Source organism: Cygnus olor, chromosome 5 (assembly GCF_009769625.2).
Source record: "Cygnus olor isolate bCygOlo1 chromosome 5, bCygOlo1.pri.v2, whole genome shotgun sequence".
Taxonomy (NCBI): Eukaryota; Metazoa; Chordata; class Aves; order Anseriformes; family Anatidae; genus Cygnus; species Cygnus olor.
The window spans coordinates 11,167,485-11,191,291 of NC_049173.1; the positions used below are offsets into that span (position 1 = coordinate 11,167,485).

At 38.6% G+C, this 23,807-nt stretch overlaps 1 protein-coding gene across 3 annotated transcripts in view; it reads left to right on the forward strand.

Moving 5' to 3' along the window:
- Window positions 1-23,807, forward strand: part of CDC42BPB (CDC42 binding protein kinase beta) — a 95,355-nt gene that overhangs the window by 67,337 nt on the left and 4,211 nt on the right. Inside the window, exons 19-35 of one of the 3 annotated variants that reach the window (XM_040557294.1) lie at window positions 1,081-1,229; window positions 1,797-1,891; window positions 1,979-2,058; window positions 4,696-4,785; window positions 5,202-5,291; window positions 5,701-5,806; window positions 8,239-8,375; window positions 8,960-9,099; window positions 10,652-10,733; window positions 13,989-14,205; window positions 14,588-14,650; window positions 18,133-18,729; window positions 21,822-21,919; window positions 22,022-22,106; window positions 22,249-22,369; window positions 22,461-22,578; window positions 23,699-23,807. In XM_040557294.1, coding sequence (XP_040413228.1) covers window positions 1,081-1,229; window positions 1,797-1,891; window positions 1,979-2,058; window positions 4,696-4,785; window positions 5,202-5,291; window positions 5,701-5,806; window positions 8,239-8,375; window positions 8,960-9,099; window positions 10,652-10,733; window positions 13,989-14,205; window positions 14,588-14,650; window positions 18,133-18,729; window positions 21,822-21,919; window positions 22,022-22,106; window positions 22,249-22,369; window positions 22,461-22,578; window positions 23,699-23,807 — 2,377 coding nt within the window. The remainder of the gene's footprint in view (window positions 1-1,080; window positions 1,230-1,796; window positions 1,892-1,978; window positions 2,059-4,695; window positions 4,786-5,201; window positions 5,292-5,700; window positions 5,807-8,238; window positions 8,376-8,959; window positions 9,100-10,651; window positions 10,734-13,988; window positions 14,206-14,587; window positions 14,651-18,132; window positions 18,730-21,821; window positions 21,920-22,021; window positions 22,107-22,248; window positions 22,370-22,460; window positions 22,579-23,698) is intronic. The other 2 variants (XM_040557295.1, XM_040557296.1) reach the window with 2 other exon arrangements.

Genomic DNA, 23,807 nt, shown 5'->3' on the forward strand with positions numbered 1-23,807 from the left:
AGATTGTAGCTTTATGTCCATGTAGAACACTGAGACTTTCTGCCATAGTTTTTTCCCACATAGTAGTAACATGGTTTCCCAAAATTCTGTAAAAAAGAGGAGAGGTGAAGCCCTCACAAAGTATGGCTTCAAAGGCAAAACTCTTTTGCCTTGGCAGGCATTAAATACCTGCAGAGCCACTTGCAGTTAGGCTCAGAAGCCCACATTCCTAAGTAGTGTCAGTCAGCACAGTCAAACTGCCGTGCAAAAAGTCAATTTGCTGCTGGTTTATATAGATAAAAGTTATTCATCACTTCCAAACATATGAATAAGAGAAAATAAGAGAAGATTGACTTCTTACGAACTTTGCCTACATCTTAGAGAGACGATCATTATGTTGATAGGTTTAATAGGAAGGAAGATTGGATCAAATGCAGTTGGCCCAGAATAAAGAATGCTTTCTGTTCTTTGTATTACAACTGGTTTTGTAACCAGTTGATCTAAGGTAATTATTTCTTAACATAAAAAGTGGCTCTCATTTTCATGAGTATTGCTTGCAATTTCACGTGTGACTAGAGAGAATATCCATTAGAAAACACTGAAAATGTAGTCCACATTGAAAAATGCTTGGGAAAGCTTGAAAAATGAGCTTGTGGTGGAGAGGAATTGCGTAGTGTATGCAGAAGCATAGTGTATGCTACTTAACAAGTGTGTGAACTGTTTAGGTGAATGTTCTAGATTCTTAAGACCCAGGTTACTTCATTTTCTTCACTTTTTTGCCACTCTCATTATGTTTTAGGTTAGTGTGTTTGACATTATTTACATTTATCTCAAATTTGAAAGTCCAGTATGTCACCATGCAGGTTTTATACTCTTTTTAGCATAACTAAAATTAGCCATTTTCAGTGAGTTCTGTATTTGACAGTCACGCTTGCTGATCCTCCGTTTTGATTTCAAACATATTGTTTTGGTGGCTTAACTGTTAAAAAAAAAAAAAAAAAAAGTTTATTAATTTTTGTGAAATAAAATCTGACTATTGATTGATTTTACATGTATCAGGAATGATGTTCATAATTAATATTCAATAACTTATTGCAACAGGATCCACTTTGGAAAGTGCGACGCAGTCAGAAGTTGGATATGTCAGCTAGGCTGGAATTACAGTCTGCCCTAGATGCCGAAATTCGTGCCAAACAACTAGTTCAAGAAGAGCTACGAAAAGTGAAAGATGCAAACATATCTTTTGAAAGGTAATAAGGGCTTTGGTTTTGTTTGAGTTTTAATACGCTGCTCTAGACTGCTGGTTAGAATAGTAACAACTTCTTTCCAATAACCCCCTTGTGCCTGGGATTTGGACTTTTCCAGAAAGACCCTACTCTACAGACTGCACGTTTCTTACATAGTCAAGTGAGAACTCTAACAATTTATTTACTTAAAGATTACACTGCTGTGAATATCTTGGGAATAAAATATGGATCTTAAGCACCTGAGGTAAAAATTATGGCTAAGAGCTATTTTTTTTGTAGACTAACTGGAGAGCAGATATATCCTTGGGAAGAAAAGACCAAACTAGTATTAGAATAATTTTGTATGGCAAATATCTGCAGTGTTTACAGGAATCTTAAGTGCAGTTTTCACTATCCAGCCACATACTGAGGTGCCTTACTAGTGAGATGAAGAGGGGAGAAATAAGAATAAAAGAAAAATATTTAGCCCTTCACACACCTCCAAAAAAGGTGTTTCCTAAAACTCTGAGACTGACATTTCTGCGTTTGAAATGTTTGAGATTGTATTTTGATCACATTATGTTGCTTTAGTAAATTAAAGGAATCGGAAGCAAAGAACAGGGAACTGTTGGAAGAGATGGAAGGTTTAAGGAAAAAAATAGAAGAAAAATACAGAACAGATTCAGGTAATTAAAGTTACTGTATTTCAACAGAATTCTAACACGGCCTGTGGTGTTGCATTTTAGCTAAGTCTGTTATGTTTTGGGTTTTAGGTCTTAAACTTCCAGACTTCCAAGATTCCATTTTTGAATATTTCAACACATCTCCTCTTGCACGTGATCTGACTTTCAGAGTGAGTTATTACACAAATTAACTACAAAACTGTGATAGCCGAGTTAAATTTTTATTACCGAAAAGTAACTCTTGGGCTCTATGTGGCAAATTTGTATCTGGCCTATTAGCCAAATTAGTGGGACGTAGAATTGGATGTCCAGTAGATGTTGGATTGATTGACATTTTGAAGAGAAGCTAGCACCTTTGGGAAATACTCCCAAAAGCTCACATTGATTATTTCTTATTCTACTTTCTTTCTTTGTTAAACTCAAACCTTTAGCTGAGAAATACACATTCAGGTTGTTTTGGAAGGGCTGGCACACCCTATTACAAATAAGGGATTAAGCGCTTTACTGTTGGAAAATACTAGTTAATATAAAGAAAAGTATTCACTCAGTTCAAAGGGCATTTAAACAGATATGTAAAATTGTTGGCTCCAGATCTTAATGGAGTGGTTAGAGTAGAAGGGACTGGAAAGAGAATCAGAGGACCCACAGATGCTGGTATTGTAAGTGTATTGTGACACACCCTCTGATCCTTGGAAAACTAATCATACAAATTGCAGCTCCAACTGGGTGTTTCACTTAGAAAAGTTTGTGCATTCCCTGAGGAAGCAGCTGTTAGATGCAGCATTGAATCACATTTCCTTACTTCATGAACTCTTGATCCTTGAGGATTTTCTGGGATTTTTTTCTTCAAAACACATGGACAGCTCAGGGTAAAACCAAGAGCTGGAACTGGAAAGAATAATCTTTTATGTTTATGGAGCTGAGTCAAAGGGGCTGAGGTTAAAAAACTCACTCATCAGTCTGGTTAGATACTCTGTCTGAAATGTGTGCTTTCTGTGTCTCTTTTCAAATTGTTATTGGTGCCAAAAAGAAAGCCTATGGACATGCTGTGGTATTTGCATATGCATACTTCGTGTATGCACTGTTCCCAGTTACAAAACATCCACGCTGGCTTTTTTGCTGAAGCAGCAAGATGAGCTATGCGGATGAGGTGGAAGGAGAGAGAGAAACATGATTTATACTACTGTCTGGATAATAGCTTTTATCTACAAACCTTAATAGTTTAAAACGTTGTTTTAAAAAGCACCAAATACTCTTCAAATAGTAACATGTAGAATATCAAGCCCGTAACTAATCAAGATTCCATTCTACAGATCCAGCAATAAATACATAGCCTGTGGGAACACAGGTGGCGTTTTCTGATGAATTGCATTAAAATTCATGATATTGTATTTAGTGATATCCACTAACAGTTTTTTCACATGTACATGTAAAGATAATGTCATGTGATCTGGGTTCATTTAGTTTGAACGAATATCACTGGCCCATATAAAACATTTTATTTAGCTAGCCTACTAATATTCCATCTGAAATTTTTCTGTGGGTGATAAAGTGATGGTTTTTATCCCTCATATCTGTTACAACAAAGGATTCTGTTTCTTCTTCGTCTACATCTTCTCTGCTAGCCTTTTGGGAAGAAGTAAGTTCTTGCTGGTAGTTTTGTCTCCTTATTTTGTTGTGACCTGTCATAGTAAAAATGGCCTTCTAAAACTAGACATTTTGTTTCATTAGTTTCACTATAACTTAATCCACTAAATAGAGCTAGTTTAGTTCTCTTTTAATACCTTTCTACAGGCTTATTATTTTAGATTCTTTCTATATGGCTAAAGCTAAATCATGCCTTGCATTTTTAAATTGTTCATATTACATAATGGTATAATTTGATCTTCATGGCCCAGCCCTACCAATCAATTCATAACAAAAAACAAACAACAAATATCTGAATCCATTTAGTGAGCTAACTGAATTCGAGCCATCTTCCTGTCGAAACTGGCTGGGAAGTGAGTGATTCATTACTCATTGCCTTTAGTGCTAATTACATCATTTATGTGAAGTCTAATCTGATGTTTGTTAATCATGATTTTCACGATGTCCTCAGAGTACAGTAATACAGTACCCTGCTTCCACACCCAGCTTCTTCAGCTGTGGAATTGTAGCATGCTTCCCCCTTGTGCTGGCAATTAGTAGTTGCTAATGTAAGTGTGAAATTAAAGCTTGTAATGGATGCTAGTCTTAAATTCTAGTGAAATGTAAGACAATATGATTAAGACAACATGGTTATTTTTAATGATACAGGTGATAATAAAATTAGTGGCCATTTTCAAAAAAAAATTAAATTTAAAAAGATTGTATGGTGTTACTTGAATTTTTCCTGTGGTGAAATTGGTAGCTGCTGTCTGCCAGAAAAATCCTAGGGTGGTACCAAGCTACCAAGAGAAATGAGCTATTTTATGGATTATTGCCAAGCTTCTCAGACATCATTCCATACCCTCATGCAAGAGGATAGACATAGTCTTTCCGAGAAAAGAAGGCTTTTACAGGATTTATGCTGCCTACTACTGGGTTTTGCATTTCAGTGCTTCCAGCTTTACAGCTTTTCCATCGGGTGGCAGGGTTTGTTTTAAGGAAAGATTTTTTTCAGAGTGGAAAGTTGTTAGATGTATGCATATAGATATGAATATTTTCTCGATTTATTTTTTACAGTGAGCTGTTCATTGTAGCTACCCTGAAATTCTAATCTGTTGGCATGAGAACACTTCATCTAATCTGTGGTATCTAATTTATCATGTTTGATGTCACTTTTGCAGACGAGTTCTATTAGTGAGCAGGAAACACAGGGTCCCAAATCAGAAGTTTCACCATCTACTTCAGTTGTAACTGCAGAGCAACAACAAGAAGTAAGGGAACCATTATTTTACCCCGAAGAGTAATTCGGTAGAAAGTCTCTGTCTTGTTCATTATAAATATATATTGCAGCATTCATTTTGAAGAGGCAGAATTGAATGTTGTTTATGTGTAACTTGTCAGTGTTAATTGCATCTGCTTTAAGGATGGTTGCAGATGAAACCTTTTTGTTGGCTCTGTGTATGTTGATGTACCTCATTTTCATATGTTTTCTGTAATGCTGCTTGTTTGTTAGTGTGCAGGCTTTCCTGTGAGTGCTTTAAAACACAATCTGTTTGTGCTAAATCAGAATGGCAATGTTTATGACAATTAAATTTCCAATAATTTTTGAAAAAAAATCAGAAAACGATAAGCTTTGCCACCCCAAGATTAAAACAAATTCTTGAAGCCTCGTTTTGCTCAATTACAGTTTTTTGTGATTCAGGAACCAATTCCGCTTCAGAGGATGCCTGCAGCTCCTTCCCCCACCATTCAATCCATTTCTCTAGCTGTACCAAAGGTAGGGGGACTGTACTAACCTTACTCTGAAGAACTAAGGAAAAATTACCATTTGTAAATTAGCCATCTGTGTTTGTCCTGTTTGGGTTTGTCATATGTTGTTTCTTTGTTAGGTCTCTGGTTTTACTCAAATGTTACCAAATGCAAGTTGAAGGGGTTTGATTTGTCAAAAGGGATGACAGAAAAAATACTTGGTTGTAGGATTTGGTTTTAGTGTCTTCTGCAATTTGAAATAATAAATACTGCTGTTGTCTTGCAGCACCTTTTACAAGCTACAATTATTTAAAAGCCCCAGTTTCATAATATGCGTTGATACATTGGAGGGTGGAGGGTGAATGGAGATGCTTGCATTGTATAAGTACAGAAGTTGAACTGTTGTTTTTCTTGTTTGTCCTGAATGTATCTTTCAGCCTAAAGCTCACCAGCTCAATATCAAGTCATTCACAAGCCCTACTCAGTGTAGTCATTGCACCTCTCTCATGGTGGGATTAGTTCGACAAGGTTATGCCTGTGACGGTGAGTCGGTTAAACTTTCTGCTTTTTCTGCAAGTTGTCCACCCAGCCCCACAAAATTGTCCCAAAACACCAATGTATTTTAAGGCAATCATTTCCTTGGAGAGGGAGTGAAAGAGAAGGGGTGGCTATCACTGAATGGTTCTCATTTTCTTTTTCTCCTTTCTTTTTCTTTTTCTTCTATCATCCCTTTTTTCTTTCTTTTTCTCCTTTTCTTTCTTTCTTCTACCAGCGTCAAAGAATTAGCTTAAGCTCTCATGGTTCCTTTTCTATCAATCCTGCTACCATTAGTGATGTAGTGTGAGTTGAGCAGGTAGGTGGGAGTGGTTTCTGTCTGTATAGTGAAGCAAAAAGATAACAGGAATGCTGTGGTAAGGTATGCATCCTGATCATAAACTCTGTGTGCTGGGAAGAGTATTTGCCAGGCTTTTTGGTCTATAGCCAGCCTTACTGTCCATTAGGTTTATTTAAAGTGCTTTCTCTGATGCATGTGTCACTATTGAATTCCATGTTTTAGTATATGGAGGTATTGTTGTTTGAAAATGCTTCTCTGAATCATGATGAGACACATGAAGTCAGTGAGAATTCCACATATCTGTTCAAAACACTGTGAATAGTTTTATTGTATTTCTTTCCCCAGCTTTGTTCTTGCTATGACACCCCCTCCACTGACACTTCCAGCATCATATTCAGATTGTATCATCTACCCTAAGGTGCTTCTTTCCTGGCAGGTCTTCGGGCAGTTCTTCCCCAGAAGCACCTACTGCTCTGCCAGCACTTGCCCTGAGGCTGCCTTTTCTCTCCTGCTGACAGTTCTGAATTCTTGTTTTGCACCCTTTCCTTCTTCCCCCCCCCTTAGTGTATCTATCAATTTCACTCTTCTATTCTCTTGTGTTTTGATTAAGCAGTGCATCATTAGTTTCTCGTTTGCCTCCTCTGCTCCAGGTCTTGATAGCTACAGAAAAAACTAGAATCACCTTGACGTAAGAATAGAGATGACTCCAACAGAACAAAACTTTTGCCATGTTCCATTCCCAGTCACTTGCTTTTCCCAATTCTTCCTCTTTTCTATTGCTGGAGAGTGCAGTAAAATACAGCTGTACTTTCAGAGCCTTTCCCTGTTCTTAAACTAGTGTGCCTTGGCTTGCACAGTCCCAATAATTATGATGCCTCCTGAGAGAGCTTAATTTATTATCTGGTCATGGGCAGCACCTACAGTCCTTTGTGTGCATGACATTATGGTAACCCTCGGAAGGCAGTGCTCTCCCTGGGAGCAGGCTGCATCTCAAAGAACAAGCCAAGCAGCCTGCCCTGCCCTGGGCTACCTGCACTCCTGGCTGTTCCCAGTGGCATCATGAGCTGTTTTGTAGGCCAGTCTGGTTCCTGCAGAAACACGTTGTTTCCAGCTGCCATATTTTTCTGGCGTCTTTTGACCCTCGGTAATTACAGGACTAGAAGTGCACAGGGTATTTGACGTACTCACTTCTGAGAATGTGGTTAGGAGGAAGCACAGAGAGGATAACAGCGCCATGCTGCTGACCTCCTGCCTTCCATGCCTACAGGGAGAAACACCGTCGTTGGGGCAAAACAGATGAAATCTCTGTAGAAAGATCTGGCCCATAAACTGTGGGTCAGGTGCCTTGCTCTAACATGTTAACTCATCCGACAGTTCCGAAAGTCTGCCTTAAGTGAAGTGTCATATGTGCTGGGCTTTTTTATGTAGTCCTTCCAGGTGAGATACTGTATAGACAGGAGTCCGTTGTCCCTTGCTGGTGTAGCACAAAGTGATGTCAATGGTAAGAAAGAATGCAAGATTAGTATAGTGTATATCTGTTCCTCATTTGAACTCTGAAATGTATATATGCCCCTTTCATCATACAGTATTTTAGTTGTTGTCCCTTGGTTTTTTCTTTGTTACGCATTCAAGGCTGTTGCCTGTTTAATTCTTTAATGATTTCTATTGTTTGTCAGTTTAGTTTTACTTTATTTTTGTATGAGTAGACTCTCTTGCATACTTATATCCAGTTAAACACCTACTATGTTTATCTTGTCTCTTACCACTGTCCAATCATTTTTATTCCTCCTTTATTAATATATATTCTCTTCTGCAACTGGGTCGATTGCTTCTTAGCACCACTGATGCTGACCAACTCCTTTTCCTTCTGGAAAATGCTTTTATAAGTGACATTGGGGTGTGAAGTCACTTTCTGCCCAAGGAAGTATCAGGTTTAAAAGGGAAAATAAAAGCACCTCGGAGTGTCTCCTACAATATCTAGGTGTGTTCACTCCTTTAGCATAGTGGGCTCCTGCTATGTTTGACTGGCAATTTCAGTGTAATTAATTAATTTGCTGCTTGTAAGGGTAGACTATGTTAATCTCCTGTTATGATTCACTCATACATGCATTTCACTGTGGATTTTCTCTTTTGTACTTAGTGTGTTCATTTGCATGCCATGTTTCCTGCAAGGATAGCGCACCTCAGGTCTGCCCTATACCCCCTGAGCAAGCGAAAAGGCCTCTTGGAGTAGATGTGCAAAGAGGAATAGGAACTGCCTATAAAGGTTATGTCAAGGTAATAGCCTTTTTGGTCTTGGGGAAGAGAACAATACTACATTTCACTTACGCAGCTTGGAACCTCTGAAGTATATTTAAATGTATCTCCTAAACTGGGCTGAAGCCTTAAGGCTTTATGTGCCATCTTTGTAACTTATTTAACATTAGTTGCATTAGATGTGGAAAAAAACAGTTGATTTTACTATAGGAGCTAAAGGTTAGTAGCTAAAATGTTCATAAGTCCCAGGGGGTGTAGGGAGGAGGAATTTTAAGGAAAAATTTGTCATAGTTGATGTAAACATAACATAAAAGCTAAACTGCCCTACAATTTTGGCATTTGTGTAATACACAGGCCACATTGTTTATCCTAAAGCTACATAATATATTTATTAAACTGTAACAGAGGATGTTTGAGCTTAAGGGGAAAAAAAAATGATTGCTTGATTATTTGATGTTTTTCACTCCATTTTGCAGGGCAAGTAAAATGTGTTCAGCTTCCATTGATCAAAGTATTGGCTTTTTGAAATGTCCCTGTTTTCTGTGTCTACTGCATGTGCTTAACTTTAATAAACAAGTAGCTATTTATTATTTATTTATACACAGGTTCCAAAGCCTACAGGAGTTAAGAAGGGGTGGCAGAGGGCTTATGCAGTTGTCTGTGACTGTAAACTCTTCTTATATGATGTGCCTGAAGGAAAATCCACCCAGCCTGGAGTTGTTGCAAGTCAAGTCCTGGATCTCAGGTTTGTATTTTTCTGATAGGGTAGAAACCCTCTGTATTTTTTCTCTTACAAGAATATTTATCTTTGGTATGCAATAAACTTTTGGATCGTGGAGCTCTGGTCTGAGAAAACTGTGTTCTGGGTATAGATGCCAGCTAAATTTAGGCTGAAAGAATTGGCTCAGCAACAGTAAGTCACTTAAGTGCTTTATAAGAAGTCACTTGTACAGGCACTAATACTTACAGTATTAGCATGCTTCCTCCTAGAATTCCATATTTCCAAATGGAAAACAAATAGGCTTTGGTGGATTGGTTCTTCCCCTGCGCTCAGACCTAAACAGTGAGTCACAGATCGTCCCATAGTCAGTAACTTCATGAACATCAGAAAAGCTGAAGCAGCCTGCAGAAAGCATCAATTAATTTATAATGCAAGTGGCTCTGACCCCGCCTTCTCACAGGAGTCATTTTTTCATGGTGAGCCATTTGTAACACTGAACACTGCCTACAAAAGATCTGAGGCTTGCATTCATCAGAGTAACAAAGTTTTTAAATTTTAATTTACGGAAATATTAAGTATATTACCTTGTATTACAACACACTGTCTCTGATTATAAAATTTACATTCATAAGCACGTTGATTTTTATTTTTTTTCTAGACAGCAGTACCATGGGGTTGCACCAGTACTGCTGTTCTGTTCTCACGTTTATTCTCTGAGAACTGTCAGCGTCAGTTCTCTGACATGCTGGCGGCAGGAGCAGAAGTGTGGATCTATTGAAAATAACAGCGTTCACATCAGTACATTGCTTGAAGCAACTCAGCCAGATATTATACCAACTGTCCTGTGCTTTATCTGTTTATTGTAGCTGCCTCTTTGAGGCTGTCTTCTGAAGGTTCTTAGATGTTTTAACAGACGCTAACTACCATGACTAGGAATTCTAGCATGGGCAAGTTTCAGGCATTAGTGTCATCTTTACAATAAAATTGGCAATTATGGTGATCAACTTGGTCTTGGCACTTTAAAAAGGCTTGTGTAGACAGGCTCTCTGGGGTGGAGCACTCTGAAATGCAAAAGTTGTTCTGTTGTCTGTTTATTTTACTGTAATAGAGAATAAAATCTAGCTGTTTTGAAAATCCTTATTTGAATCCCACAAACTATAATTATGTTGCCAAGAGCTTTTTATGTGATTTTTCTTTTTTTCCAAAGGCCCCTCTCTTGCTACACATTGAGGTATGAATTATTCATTTCTAATGTGTCTGCTGGGCTGGAAGAGCAATATTCTTGCTGCTAATTGTAGAGTAGGTGTGGTTTGTAAACCAAAACTACCTGAGGCCTGCCCACTTCACTTCAGGTGGACTGAGTTACACATACTGAATGTTGTAGAATCATAACTAAAGCTTGCAAGTTGTTTAGCTTGAGGACAGTTACAGCATAACAAAGCAGTGCTCCCAGTTGTGACCTCTGTGCAGTGTTAAGAAATTGCATCCCATTGAAACAGTTGGGATGCCAGTTAGATTTTGCTGAATATTGTTGGTGTGTGCATATATGTGATTCTCTTGTTCTCTTTCTTACCAGAGATGAAGATTTTTGTGTCAGCTCTGTCCTCGCGTCAGATGTAATACATGCAACTCGTAAAGACATCCCTTGTATATTCAGGGTATGGCTATCAATTTTTACTATTAAAGACAATACAAATTAAACACCAGTATTCTCTTTTTATAGAGAAGTATGGTATCCACATTTAATGTTTATTAAAGTATGCAAATTCTGACTTTCCTGATTGCAGAAGTATAAGGATGTATAGGAATGTGTACAAAAACAACATGATACTCCTATTATAACTGAATGGTAAAGAACAAAGTTCTTTTAGTACTTCCTTGTGTATAAAGTTTGGCATCATTTTTTTACTTAATTATAATTCAGTTGCTTTAGTATATTCATGTATCGTGTTCCGTTGGTATTACTGGATCCTGTTTTTTTTCTTATTAGATTTGAAGGACTCTAGCTCTGGGAATTGATGTTGTAACAAAGTAAGCTGAAGCTGGGTAGTGCTTGCTGATTTTATTTTACCATGTATTATATTAAAAAAAATCCAAAACTTTTTTCTTTAATTTCATTTTTAAGTATAGTAGGGAAATACTAAAATAAGAGGAAAGAATTCACTTAGATAAACTAATTGTTGATGTACGTTCACTCTGAATGCTGTATTTATTTTTAAATAACAGGAACTTTTTTCTAATTTGTATGTGAATTATACTTAATCTGGAATTTTAAAATATAGGGAAAAGTATGTTAATAGCCAATATCTATAATTCCTTACATTTGAATACAGAAACTCTCCCTGTTTTCAGCATCTCTAAACCTCAGTCGTTTGGAATCCAGTCAGAGGAACATGCAAGCCAGTTACTTGGTCCTGTAGAGTTTTATTTAGGAAATGTCTTGGCTACTTGAATGCTACAGTGGTTTTGCTTTTTTTGGCCTTTTTTTTTTTTTTTGCACAAATACTTTCTGCAATGGATTTTTCATCCTTTAGTTTACAACCACTTTTACCTTCCTTTTCCTAGTTTCTAAATGTTCTGTTTTTATTCATGTCTGCCTGCTGTCTTTTCAAATTGCAGAACAGTGCAATCATTTTAAGAAAAAGGTTTCCATACAGCTTAGCTTGCCTGACTTGCTGCTCTATTTTCTGCTTGTACTTTTTCTTGGATACCATTCCAGCTAAAAAGCTTTTGTCAAGTAGTCCCTGTATAAGAATACTTGTGTGGATGGACATGATGAAATGTCTCTGGAGTTTGATCAGATTATCTCCTACTAGAGAGATTTGAGGAGTTAACTAAAAGCCTGCTGGATATGCAGGATATGTATCAATTTAGATATCCTGTTGACAGAGACCAGAGAAGATGCTGACAATGTCCACCTCTTTTCTCAGTTTTATTCCCTTCAAAAGAGGGAATTCCTACAACTGAAAACCAGTGATACCTACTGCAAGAGAGAGACATTTTCTTAATTTCATTTAATTCACCCTGAACATCATGTCTCTTAGACTTGCATCAGACAAAATGTCATAGAATATTATTTCATGTAAGACATGGTGATATTGGTGGCCCACCAGAAAGACAGACTTCTGTTTTCTGTTGGTGGACAACCCAAAAGAAATAACAGATTGCTGCCAAGCAATAAAATATTGCCACCTCTAACCCCCACGAAATCAAGAAGAGAAAGAACACATCTCAAGCTCCAACCATCTGTCCTTGGTAACTGGTTTTAAAGCTAGATGCTAGGCCATCCCAGCATCCAGACATTGCAGTAGAAGTACCTTCCATCATCAAGAATTTTATAACTTAAATAATGGTGTCTCTAGCGGAGTTCTTTTATAAGTTAGTGGCTTGAGTTGAGAAGACTTGAGTTACAGAGCAGATACTGGATTTTTGTATCATGGATAATGCTAGGGGTAACTTCTACTTTTTACATTTGACTGCATGAAAGATGCCACCTTGAAAAAATTGAGGAGTGTTACATGATGGTATTTCAAAGAGAAATCCTAGCTAAGTCTGGTGTGGGTTGTTTTTTCTTCAAATTTAGCAATATTGTCCATTATGTCTACATCCATCTTTAAAATAGCCTGAACTGTACTTAAACAAGCATGTACAGTTTGCATGTTCATCAAGCTGTTGAGCAAATGCAAACTAGTCATTTCTTTACCTACTGCTCTTCACTTTTATCTTAACTTTTGGAGTTCTGTCTTTTGACATCCAATTATCCCAAGCGTGCTTTCAGATGATTTTCTTTACAGTGAATGTTCTTGCTTAACCTACTCTTCCAGGAGGTGTATGTTACCTAGCTCTACCATATCACCCATGTTTTTTTGAATTTTCTCATCAAGGCATATAGGTCAGAGGTGTTTTATTCCGTGTACGCATAACCTTTTGTTTGGCTCTTTTTAATCTTTTGCTGCTTTTTTTCTGTTTAACCATTGTTATTCTACAAGTCTGTTGTGAGGGCTGGTACTGGCTGATGCCCTCTTTGTGACTGAAAGCATAGTTCCCATGCTCTCACAGTTCATATGATGTCTTCATAACGGACACAAAACTAATATTAAGAATTAGTAAGTGCGTACTTTGTTCAACAGAAAGTTCCTGGATAGTTCTCATATTCAGGATAAATTCTGCTTAGAGATCTATAGGATGGTTTCCCTGAAAATTAGGTGAAGCCATTGTGATTTTTGTTTAACTTGGTACTTCTGAAGTACTGAGAATGAAGTACTTGTGCAGTACTTCGTTCTGAGAAAAAGTATGTTTTCCTTCACAGCCTTTAATGACGGCAAATACTTGAAATACTTGAATACTTGTCTCTGGACAAGTATTTTGAAAATTAAATGGCAAAATCAAAATCTAGAACTGATCATAGCAATGTCATTGGGTTTAAATGCCTCTGACTCAGAAAGCATGTGTTTCATGTTTGATAAGTTATTAAAAGATGATGGGGAAAGGGTATGGGACAAATGGTATGCATCTAAAAGTCCATTTCAGAGAAGGAAGGAGCCTTTTGCTTGCATCCGTTGGTCGATGTGGTAAAGGAATGTAGAATTCCTTGCCTGTATTTTAGGATTCAGAATGATTAAGCAAGACTGAGCATTTTTAAACAAAACCACTGAAGCTTGTGCATTTTTTTCAAAGTGCTGTGGCCATGTTAGGTATGTGCTGGGCTGCATATTGCTTAGGTACATTATGGCATTGTTATGAATAAGTGTACTTTACTTGCATGGTTCTGGGAAGCAAATAATACTGACCAAGCAGTTACCGTATAGGTCAGAGTAATAGTGACAAAGTTTATGTATCAATTTATGTATGAAGTATATAATAATGACAAAAGGACTCATTACTGTTATTAATTTTTCTTTGTCTGTTTAAAGGTGACAGCTTCTCTCTTAGGTTTGCCGTCAAAGTCTTGTTCTTTACTGATCCTGACAGAAAATGAGAATGAGAAAAGAAAGTGGGTTGGAATCCTAGAAGGGTTGCAGTCTATCCTGCACAAAAACAGACTGAAAAACCAGGTCGTGCATATTCCACAAGAAGCCTATGACAGTACACTGCCTCTTATTAAAGCAAGTTTAGCTGCTGCTATTGTAGGTATGTTTGTCTTAACTTTTATAAGTGTGTGAGAGTAGCTGAAGCTTTTAGGTGGGCTTCTGTAATGAGAGCACTGATACGTTGAATTCCTCAGCTGAATACTTTCATAGGGAGGTATGGGGAAAAGTACTAATCTTGCACTGATTATTCAAATTTTTCCATCCACTTGGGGGTAAATAGTGATTGCTGAACAGATTGTTTTAGCAGTATATATCTTATACAGCATACTTCTGACAGACTACATAAACTAAAGCAAAATTGATTTGCTGTTGAAAATCTTTGTCCATAAATGTTTCCAGCTGTTCAAACAAAGCAGTCTACTTTAAAGATGTGATTAAATATAGCTGAATTAATAGCCTTTTTCCCCCTTTTCCTCATTTAGATCGAGATAGAATAGCAATTGGTTCAGAAGAAGGACTGTATGTGATAGAGGTGACCCGTGACGGTAAGTTAGGCCATAATGCATGCAGTAATTATATACAGAATAATGAGCTCCATAACTTTTAGTGCTGTTTTAATATAGGTTACACAACAGCCCTTCAAGTACGGTAAGTATTAAGCACTGAGTTAATTGATGAGAATCAAAAGTGAATGTGAGATATAAACACTAATTTGGTCATTATCATTATATTCAGTTGACTGGCTGAAATTAAAGAGACAGGTTAGTGGTAATATTCTGACACATTCTCACCTTAACTGTGTTTCCGCAGCAGGTAGTGAAATGCTTTAATACTCAGAGCACACAGCAGCAGTTGATGGACAGTGAATTATCAGTCACTTACTAAATAGAATTTGAATCGAGTGAGAGAAGTTTGGTTTGGAAACTTGTCCTAATGTGCACTATCAGACATGACGTAGAAGCTAAACAGTTAGTGCAAGCAACCCAGGAGAGTTTAAGACTTTGGCCATTACAAGACACTATCCGTGCCCATGGAAGGGGGTTTGGAAGTAGATGATCTTTAAGGTCCCTTCCAACCCAAACCATTCTATGATTCATTAAAGCCACTGTGTATCATCTCTTTCTTCCAGCTGGTAGAAATTTGACAACTACTCACACTATGTTTCTGGCCAGGGATGGTCAAAGTAAATTCCTTGCATGTCTTTCCATGATCCTTTTTGTTCCCTGACCACATGCTTCTTGCTGAACCTGCTCTTTTCCTTCCTGTTCTTAATAGACTGCCCTCTACTTTGGGAAAAAACGGTATCACTTTTAGCCTGTTTTATCTGAAGGCTTGCCATGTCCATTCCAGAAATTCACACAGATGTGTTCCAGTTGCCACAGTGGAGTGAATGCTGCTTAGTCACTGGTCAGCACAGGCTTACCCCTCCAACACTGAATTACCAAGAATCACGGGTAGGGAGTAAGGGAAGAGTTTTTCCCTTTAGCCTGATATACTGAGCACAAACACAGATGACTGGGAGACATGCCTTGGTATGGTGCGGAAAGCGAAAAGGACTACTAACAAATGAGCATGGGGATGGTTAGGTGTTAATCCACATAAAATGTCATTTTAAATTTGGAAAAGTAAAGAATGTCTGGTTAATTTTGCAGTGCATTTTCTTAACAAAACAAGATACTCAATGACTTCTTACTGCAGTATAAAACGAACAAACTATTTGAGTCAAACTGAATATATGGAAGTTATATTTCTAACAAGCAATGAAGATTTAAATCAATCTACTGCTATGTATCTTCTTCCAAGTTACCATTGGAAATATTTTTTTCTTTCTCTTTGCCTTCAAAAGCAGCCAAACATACCTTGTGATTTCCATATTTTCTTGTGATTGCTGACACATTCTAAATTCAGACAGTACTCTAAATCCTTGCTTTTAGTGATATAAGAACTTAACAGCCTTGGCTAACTGGTAGGATTGTCTCTAACAAAATGCCTAATGCTTTCTTCACCTATATTTATAGCTTCTGAGCTTAGGTTCCTCTGTTGTCTTTAACCTTCTGGGAGTTAATGATGGTGAGGTTGGTGATACAGATTTGTAAAATGAAAACTTTGCAGCTCTGGAAAAATGACTGTGAAACTTCTGAAATATCCCTTTGACTGTTTTTAGTCATTGTCTTTCAAATCTCCAAAAACATAGTTCTTTACATTTTGACTTGATGGAAGAATGTGATTTTCCTTTTTCAATGCAATTTAGTTTGGTTTGCAGTCATGTGAAAACTTGCTTTTCAATGTAAAATACAGCAGTGAATATGGGTTTCTAACGTCTTACTTGACTTTCAAAATAAAATGAACTAAAAAAAAAAAAAAGCCAGAGATGTGGTTTTGAGGCAAAAAGCAAACTGTTATTGCTTCCTCTTGCTTAGAATAAGCCATTGCCCAATTCTAGGAGAAACTGCTTTGCACATGGAGACAACAGATATTTGAAATTCTTTTTAGCAGTAATAAATGCCATTCCTTTGAGTAAATTTCCAGTGGTCACCATTCTGTAAGTACTTAGATATAAACATAACTTAAGATGCAAGTAATTCCAGAGATTCCAGTATAGCTTCTTGCACAAAAGAAAAGTATACATTTAATTTGAAAGGTCATTTCATAAAGAAACAATTATCCGCATCACCATGCCATGTGTAAATATGAAGATGAGTTGCCGATTTTGTTTTTAAGTTAAAAGCTGTTTTCCATGAGTTTTCTGTGGCCAGTTCCTGTGTGTAATGGCATTTTTATAAATAGTAGTATCTTCGTCCGGTTATAGCAATTGAAATTTTCAGTGTTAATTAACTGTCAGCTGCTTATATTGAAGGTCTTTGGTCAATATCACTTAGCTTTTGACAGATAATCTAAACTGTAAGTTGGAGCTTGAACTAGGGAAAAAGAAATTTCTCCATGGCAAAGTTCCAGCAGTAGGTTATTTCATAGAGCATTTCTTCAGACATATGTTTGTGCAAGTGTGGGGGGAAGCCACACAGCATGAGGATTTGTAATCTAAACAGCCAAAGTCTTGCTGTAAATTTACAGAATTCAGTAATTCGGCTAGGCTATTCGACTAATACTGGGAAAAAAATGCAAATAGTTTCCAATTAATATTTATTCTTTATTACCGCTCACAAAGATTTTGAATTCATTCAGCTAACAGAAAAATAAGTGATACTTTGATATAATTGACTTAGGCACGTTATGTAGTATGTTTTCTAGTTTGGATTTTTTTCTGTTCTGTTTGTACCCCTTGAAATGCTCACTGCTTTCTTGAATATGACGATAGACCTGTGATCCCAAAAGCAGAACAAGTTGTACCCAACCCCCTCAGATGCTACTAACCCAATATTAAAGTGTGCAAACAATGAAAACTCTCCAGCCCCCAAAGGTAACCTAACCAGTCTCGATGGTGAGAAAGCTTTTCCTAGCGCCTGTCCTAAACCTTTCTTGCTACAGTTTATTGCTTGTCCTTTCTGCAGCACACACATTTTTTGCCTTTCCCTATAGGTAGTTAACACCGATAACTGTATGGCTTTTGTATTTGGATGAGGCATTTGCCAACACTACAGCGTTCTGTATCCCAAGTTCTCACCATTCAATACTTCATATTTCTTCTGTTTGTGTTCTGCTAATTTAGTTTTACTCCCCAACTTACTCAAGACACTGATGTTTTTCCTGAATGTGGAACCAGTTCCAGAAGATGTACTGTCTTGCAATGAGTAGACAGTACAGATATATTTTTCTGAAATTTTCCTATATTTTAAGCAGCATTTTCCTGCCAAGTGTTACTGAGACTGTATATCAATAAAGAGAGTTACAGGAACACTTTGGTTCAATGTTTGTTCTGAGAATTAACAACAGAGCATCAAATGTGTGTAATAAGTGCTCTTTCTTATCTGGTGTGTGTCTCTGTTTAGATTTGTTTTCAGGCAGCAGTACGTAATGGTGCGGTATTTCCAGGCCTGATAGTTTTATTGTTTTCTCGTTTCCTTTGCAGTGATAGTCCGAGCTGCTGACTGTAAGAAGGTGTACCAGATAGAGCTTGCTCCCAAAGAGAAAATCATCATCCTCATCTGTGGTCGGAACCATCACGTTCACCTCTACCCCTGGGCCTCTCTGGACGGATCAGAAGGAAACTTCGACATCAAGCTTGCGGAAACTAAAGGCTGCCAATTGATTACAACTGGAACACTAAAGAAGAGTTCTGCAACTTGTTTGTTTGTGGCTATCAAGCGACAGGTTTTTTGCTATGAAATTCACAGAACTAAACCTTTCCACAAAAAATTCAGTGAAATTCAGGCTCCAGGAACTGTACAGTGGATGGCAGTGTTCAAGGACAAGCTCTGTGTTGGCTACCAGTCTGGGTTCTCTCTGTTGACCATCCAGGGAGATGGACAATCTATAAACCTGGTAAATCCTAATGACCCCTCGCTTATGTTCCTCTCACAGCAGTCTTTTGATGCCCTTTGTGCTGTGGAGCTCAGTAATGAGGAATACCTGCTTTGCTTCAGCCATATGGGAGTATACGTCGATTCGCAAGGTCGAAGGTCACGCATGCAGGAACTAATGTGGCCTGCAACTCCTGTTGCCTGTAGTATGTATATGTTTTTCTGTTGCCATATCCCTGTTGCTGCTTTACTTGTCTAAAAATAATCAGCATGTATTCTATTTTGCTTTGGTTTGTCTTTTAAATACCTACGGTTTAAGTTTTGAGTTAACGGGGTATGTATCATGATGGTAGCTTTGGACTTGGCAGTCTCTTGGGCTGAGATTCTGGAAGCTGTGAGAAAACGAGCTCTGTCTTGGTACAGGACACAGAAGAACTAATAATGGAATGCAAAATAACTTTTACAGAGAATAGTCCTGGATGCAGGGCAGTGTAAGACTGCTGCTTCTGTGAAATTCTGTAAAGGTTTTTGCTCTAGAAAGCATAAATGTTTAGTCGTCTTTAGGACGTCTTCTGTGTCCTGTATTCAAAGCATAATAGAAAGTTGATAGATCAAATGTGACTGCGACTCTAAATGTTCGTAAGGATAACAAAACAGGAGGTGAAAATACTGCTTGTGGCAGCTGGTTGCAATTTTCTCTTTTTTTGTTGTATTTTGAGGGGGAGAATTTCCAAAAATAATATAGGCAAGTGAAGGGTAATTTTTCACCTGCTCTGTTCTTTTCAGGAGCATTGGTTTATCAGCTAGTCAGGACAGAAGCACATGTGGAACATTTCTCAGTAGTCAGAGGCAGTTCATGATAAAACCCAGCTTTCTGTTTGGAGCTCAAATAATGATTACAGTGGTATGGGATGATTGAAGGCAAGAAATATCTTTTTGTTTAAATAGTACACAGAGCAATTAGGTGTTCATTGGTTTGATTAGGTCAGGTCCAAATAGCAGTTTGTTTAATTTTAATTGTCTTGAACTGAAATTGTTTGCTTGCTTTACTCTGACCTAGTTCTGTACAGAAGTCTGAAGCGAAGGCCCAAGGAAACAATGTAGTTGCAGATTTACTTTAAAACACCATTAGCCAAAGCTAATGTTTCCTTTTTCTTTATCAGCTGTACAGTTTTTTGTATTTCAGCAGACTAGCTGTGCTAGTTAATTGTTTTGTCTGTTATTATTAGAAGCTGGTCTTACTGTAAACTATTTTATAGCATTCTTGTACGCACAGTCCCAAGTGGCATTGGCCTAGGGTGTTGTTTTTTTTAATGGAAATAGCAACGTTGTCCACTGCCAAAGGAAACTGGATTATTTCCCTTTTCATCAGCCTTGTCCTCCTTCCTCAGTTCTGGTGTCTGTCACTAGTGATGGTGATTCTTTAATCACAGAATTGCTCGGGTTGGAAGGGGCCTTATAGATCATCTAACTCCAACCCCCTGCCACGGGCAGGGATGCCACGCACTATATCAGGTTGCCCAAAGCCCCATCCAGCCTGGCCTTGAACACCTCCAGGGATGGGGCATCCACAGCTCCTCTGGGCAGCCTGTGCCAGTGCCTCACCGCCCTTACAGTGGACAATAGGAAGAAATTCTTCAATCTGAATCTCCCCTCTTTTAGTTTAAGACCATTCCCCCTTGTCCTACCATTATCTACCTGAGTAAAGAGTCCTTCTCAGTCTTTTTTTATAAGCCCCCTTTAAGTACCGAAAGGTTACAGCGAGGTCTCCTGAAGCCCTCTCTTCTCCAGGCTGAACATCCCCAGCTGAACATCAGCCTCGCTTCATAGGAGAGGGGCTCCAGCCCTCTGGTCATCTTTGTAGCCCTCCTCTGGACTCGCTCTAACAGCTCCACATCTTTCTTGTGCTGAAAGCACAATAATAAATATAAATAATAATAATAAATTTTATTTTAAACTCTCCCATCAGCTCATCAAAGTGGCAGTTGTTCTTTCCGTGCTGCAGCTTCTGGTGTAACAAAAGGACCGTGTTGTAGAGAGCTTTCAGGATATGCTGGAGAACTTGGCTGTAGGGTATTTAGTCACCTGTTAGGGGAGGCTGAGGTCTGCGTTAGCCCAGTCTGCTCCGTTATTTTGGGCAGCCAGCTAAATGTGCTGGGTTTAGGCGCGTGGGGCTTGTTAGCTAGAGGGTGGTGCAGCACAAATGCTCAGCGCCAGCTCAGGTCTCGAAGCTGCAGCCCAGTGCGGTCAGGAGGTGCCAGGTCTCGCTGGAAACCAGCGACAGGCTGCCTGCTGGCCTTGGATGCGAGCTGGCCAGGCAGATCTTTCCATCTGATGCTCTGTGGTCTCCCTTTTTTTGGACATCCAAGCCACCCATTGCCCCATATAGCGAGCAGCTGACCCTAAGTTCCTTCTGGGATACATATATATGATAGCTGTTCAAAGACTTCTGTGAAGGAGCTTTAAAAGCAGCACTAAAACATCAGTTCTTGTAAGGAGATTCTCAGATGCACTGAGTGTCCTATTTGGGTTATTTTCCCTTTGTTTATTGAAGCAGCTCTTGGTATATCTTTTCTCTACGAAGTCCCATAAATTCCTAGTAACTGTTCTTTATATCAGGACACAGTCATTACACGAGCAAAAGCATTTGATATGAAGCTGTAGGGATCTCTGCTTTTGTTTGACCTAAAGTAAACTTGTCTGTGGATGCCTTTCATGCTTTAAAAAAGAAAAGACATGGATTGTGAGCTTTAAGCATTGTGACATTTTTACGTTAACCTGATGAAAGCAACTCATACATGAATATCTAAAGCTAGATAATTGTTAGCAAAAGAGGAAGGAAGTTCAGAATAGAACTGCATCATGACTTCATGACCCACCTCACAGATGGTGACCCTCTTTTCCCCTGCGCACAGCAGATGTATGGTTAGTTTGTTGCTTCCGAAATGAAGTAATCTGCCTCTATAGAAAAGCTAGCCTCTGTCCTACCACGTAACGAATTTATATGCATCTGAAAACTTCAGATGGCATTCTGCAATTTCATGAAATCATAATTTGAAGATTAAAAATACTGCAAGGGTCAAACTTAAATCTTCCTGTGATGCTGGCGGTTGTCGTTAGCAAAGCTGTTATTGCAAAAATATCTGTTTGAAAGTGGGCCTGAGAAAAAGAATGATGTTTTTAAAATGTATCTCACAAATAGTGGAAACTTTTGACTGTTAGAATTTGTGTAAATACGTGTCAGGTATGGACTTCTGAAACCACATTAGGGTTTTCTGTTTGTTTTTAATCTATGCAGGTTGCAATTCCTCATATGTAACAGTGTATAGCGAGTACGGTGTTGATGTATTTGATGTTAACACTATGGAATGGGTTCAGACTATTGGACTGCGAAGGGTAAGTACTTTTCTGTGAACACAGAACTTAATTCCAAACGAGATGTTTCTTTGCAGTGTATGCTAGGCTGGAGATAATTTTCTGCCTCCTTCCTCAAAACAGATCAGGCCATTAAACATGGACGGCACTCTGAACCTCCTGAACTGCGAGCCACCGAGACTTATATATTTCAAGAACAAGTTTGCAGGTGAGTACTGAGCAAGGGGAGAAGTGGGAAAATCCATCTGTCTGGGTAATTTTAAGCAACGTCACCTTTGCGTGAGATGAAACTGGGATACTTCTGGATCAACATGACTCTAAGTATATAAAATTGCTTTGTGATATTACAGCTGGAGCTGTTCTCAGTGTACCAGAAACGTCTGACAATAGCAAAAAGCAAATGCTTCGAACCAGGAGCAAAAGAAGATTTGTATTTAAGGTTCCCGAGGAAGAGCGATTACAACAGAGGCGGTAAGAATTTAGTCTTTGTGTATAACAGGTTGTATGTGATGACATGCAAAGATTGGGAGTGCTAATAGTAAAAAACACTCTGCTCTTTTAGGGAAATGCTTAGAGACCCTGAGCTAAGGTCAAAGATGATTTCTAACCCAACGAATTTCAACCACGTGGCACATATGGGACCAGGAGATGGAATGCAGGTTCTCATGGATCTCCCACTGGTAATGCACGTTTGAAGGGGTGGGAGATGTATGTGCATTTGTAATTGCTCGGGAAAAAATACAAAAATGAGCTGTATAGGGTTCAAGTATTAATCTATGTACCAAATTCTTCTAATCATTTTGAGAAGGGTAAAACCTTCTTTATATATCCTTTAGATGTTTCTAAATCCTGTGCAGAGAGATGCTATTAGCTAACTTAAGAATGAGACACTGAAAGAAACAGATATTGCTGCCAGGAACTTATTAGTCTCTCCTCCTTCCTTTTTCTTGTTTGTCATCTTAAAATAACAGAGTGAATTTCCTCCCCTCTCATCCTCTCGGCATTCTGGTCTGGTATCACCTCCAACAGGCTTTGAGCACATCTTTCATGAGCCCTGCCCCTGCTGATATCCTTCTCCAGAGTCACCATTCCTCACTGCAAGGCTTCCTTCTGCTTTCTTCCTCTTCCTGTCCCTCCTCCGCTTCCTTAGTGAGGGTAGGAGTAGCTGCACACTGTTAGAAACTGGATGGTGTGCTTGTGGCACTTGGACAATTCTAGAAGAAAAACAAGGAGGGGGGGGTGAATGCTTTGGAAGACAACCAAAACACGTGTAAGCCGTGGCATTTTATAGCATTACTTTTTGGTTTGCATTTAACAAATAGAGCATTTTGTGAGCTATTTGAGAGCTAAATCCACAAGAGGAAGGTGCAAAGGTACGCTTTTATGCTGTGTACCTTTCATTTTATAGCTGCTAGTCAGGCTTTTTCTTGTCCTTCTCAGCTAGCTCTGATGAGGATAATGCATTCATCTTTCAGCAGGAGGAAGGAAAGCAGAGCTATTGGCATGACCACTGCCCCTTCATGCGAGGGTTTGCTGGCTGACAGGTTCCAGTGGCTCCTGTCTCCAGCAGGTGGGAGGAGTGTCCAGTGGCTGCTGCGGGGCTTAGTTCTTTCTCTGTCTTTCTCAGGGTTTGTGTCTGTTTCTGAAAATATGTGGATGTAGTCAAGTAAGTTCAGAGTTTTTTTCTGCCAATACTGGGTTGTAATAGCATCAAACGCACAGTAGAGTTTTTATGAGTAACAGCCCCTAGTTTGGATAGCTTTGGTTGTTGGCTAACAAGGTGTTTCATCTCATCTGTAGAGTGTCTTACCCGCTGCACAGGATGAAAAACCATGTCCATCTACAGCCAACCTCTCACGGCAGCAGCAGCAGCAGAGAAGCAAAACCTATATTTCTTGGCCCTCATCAA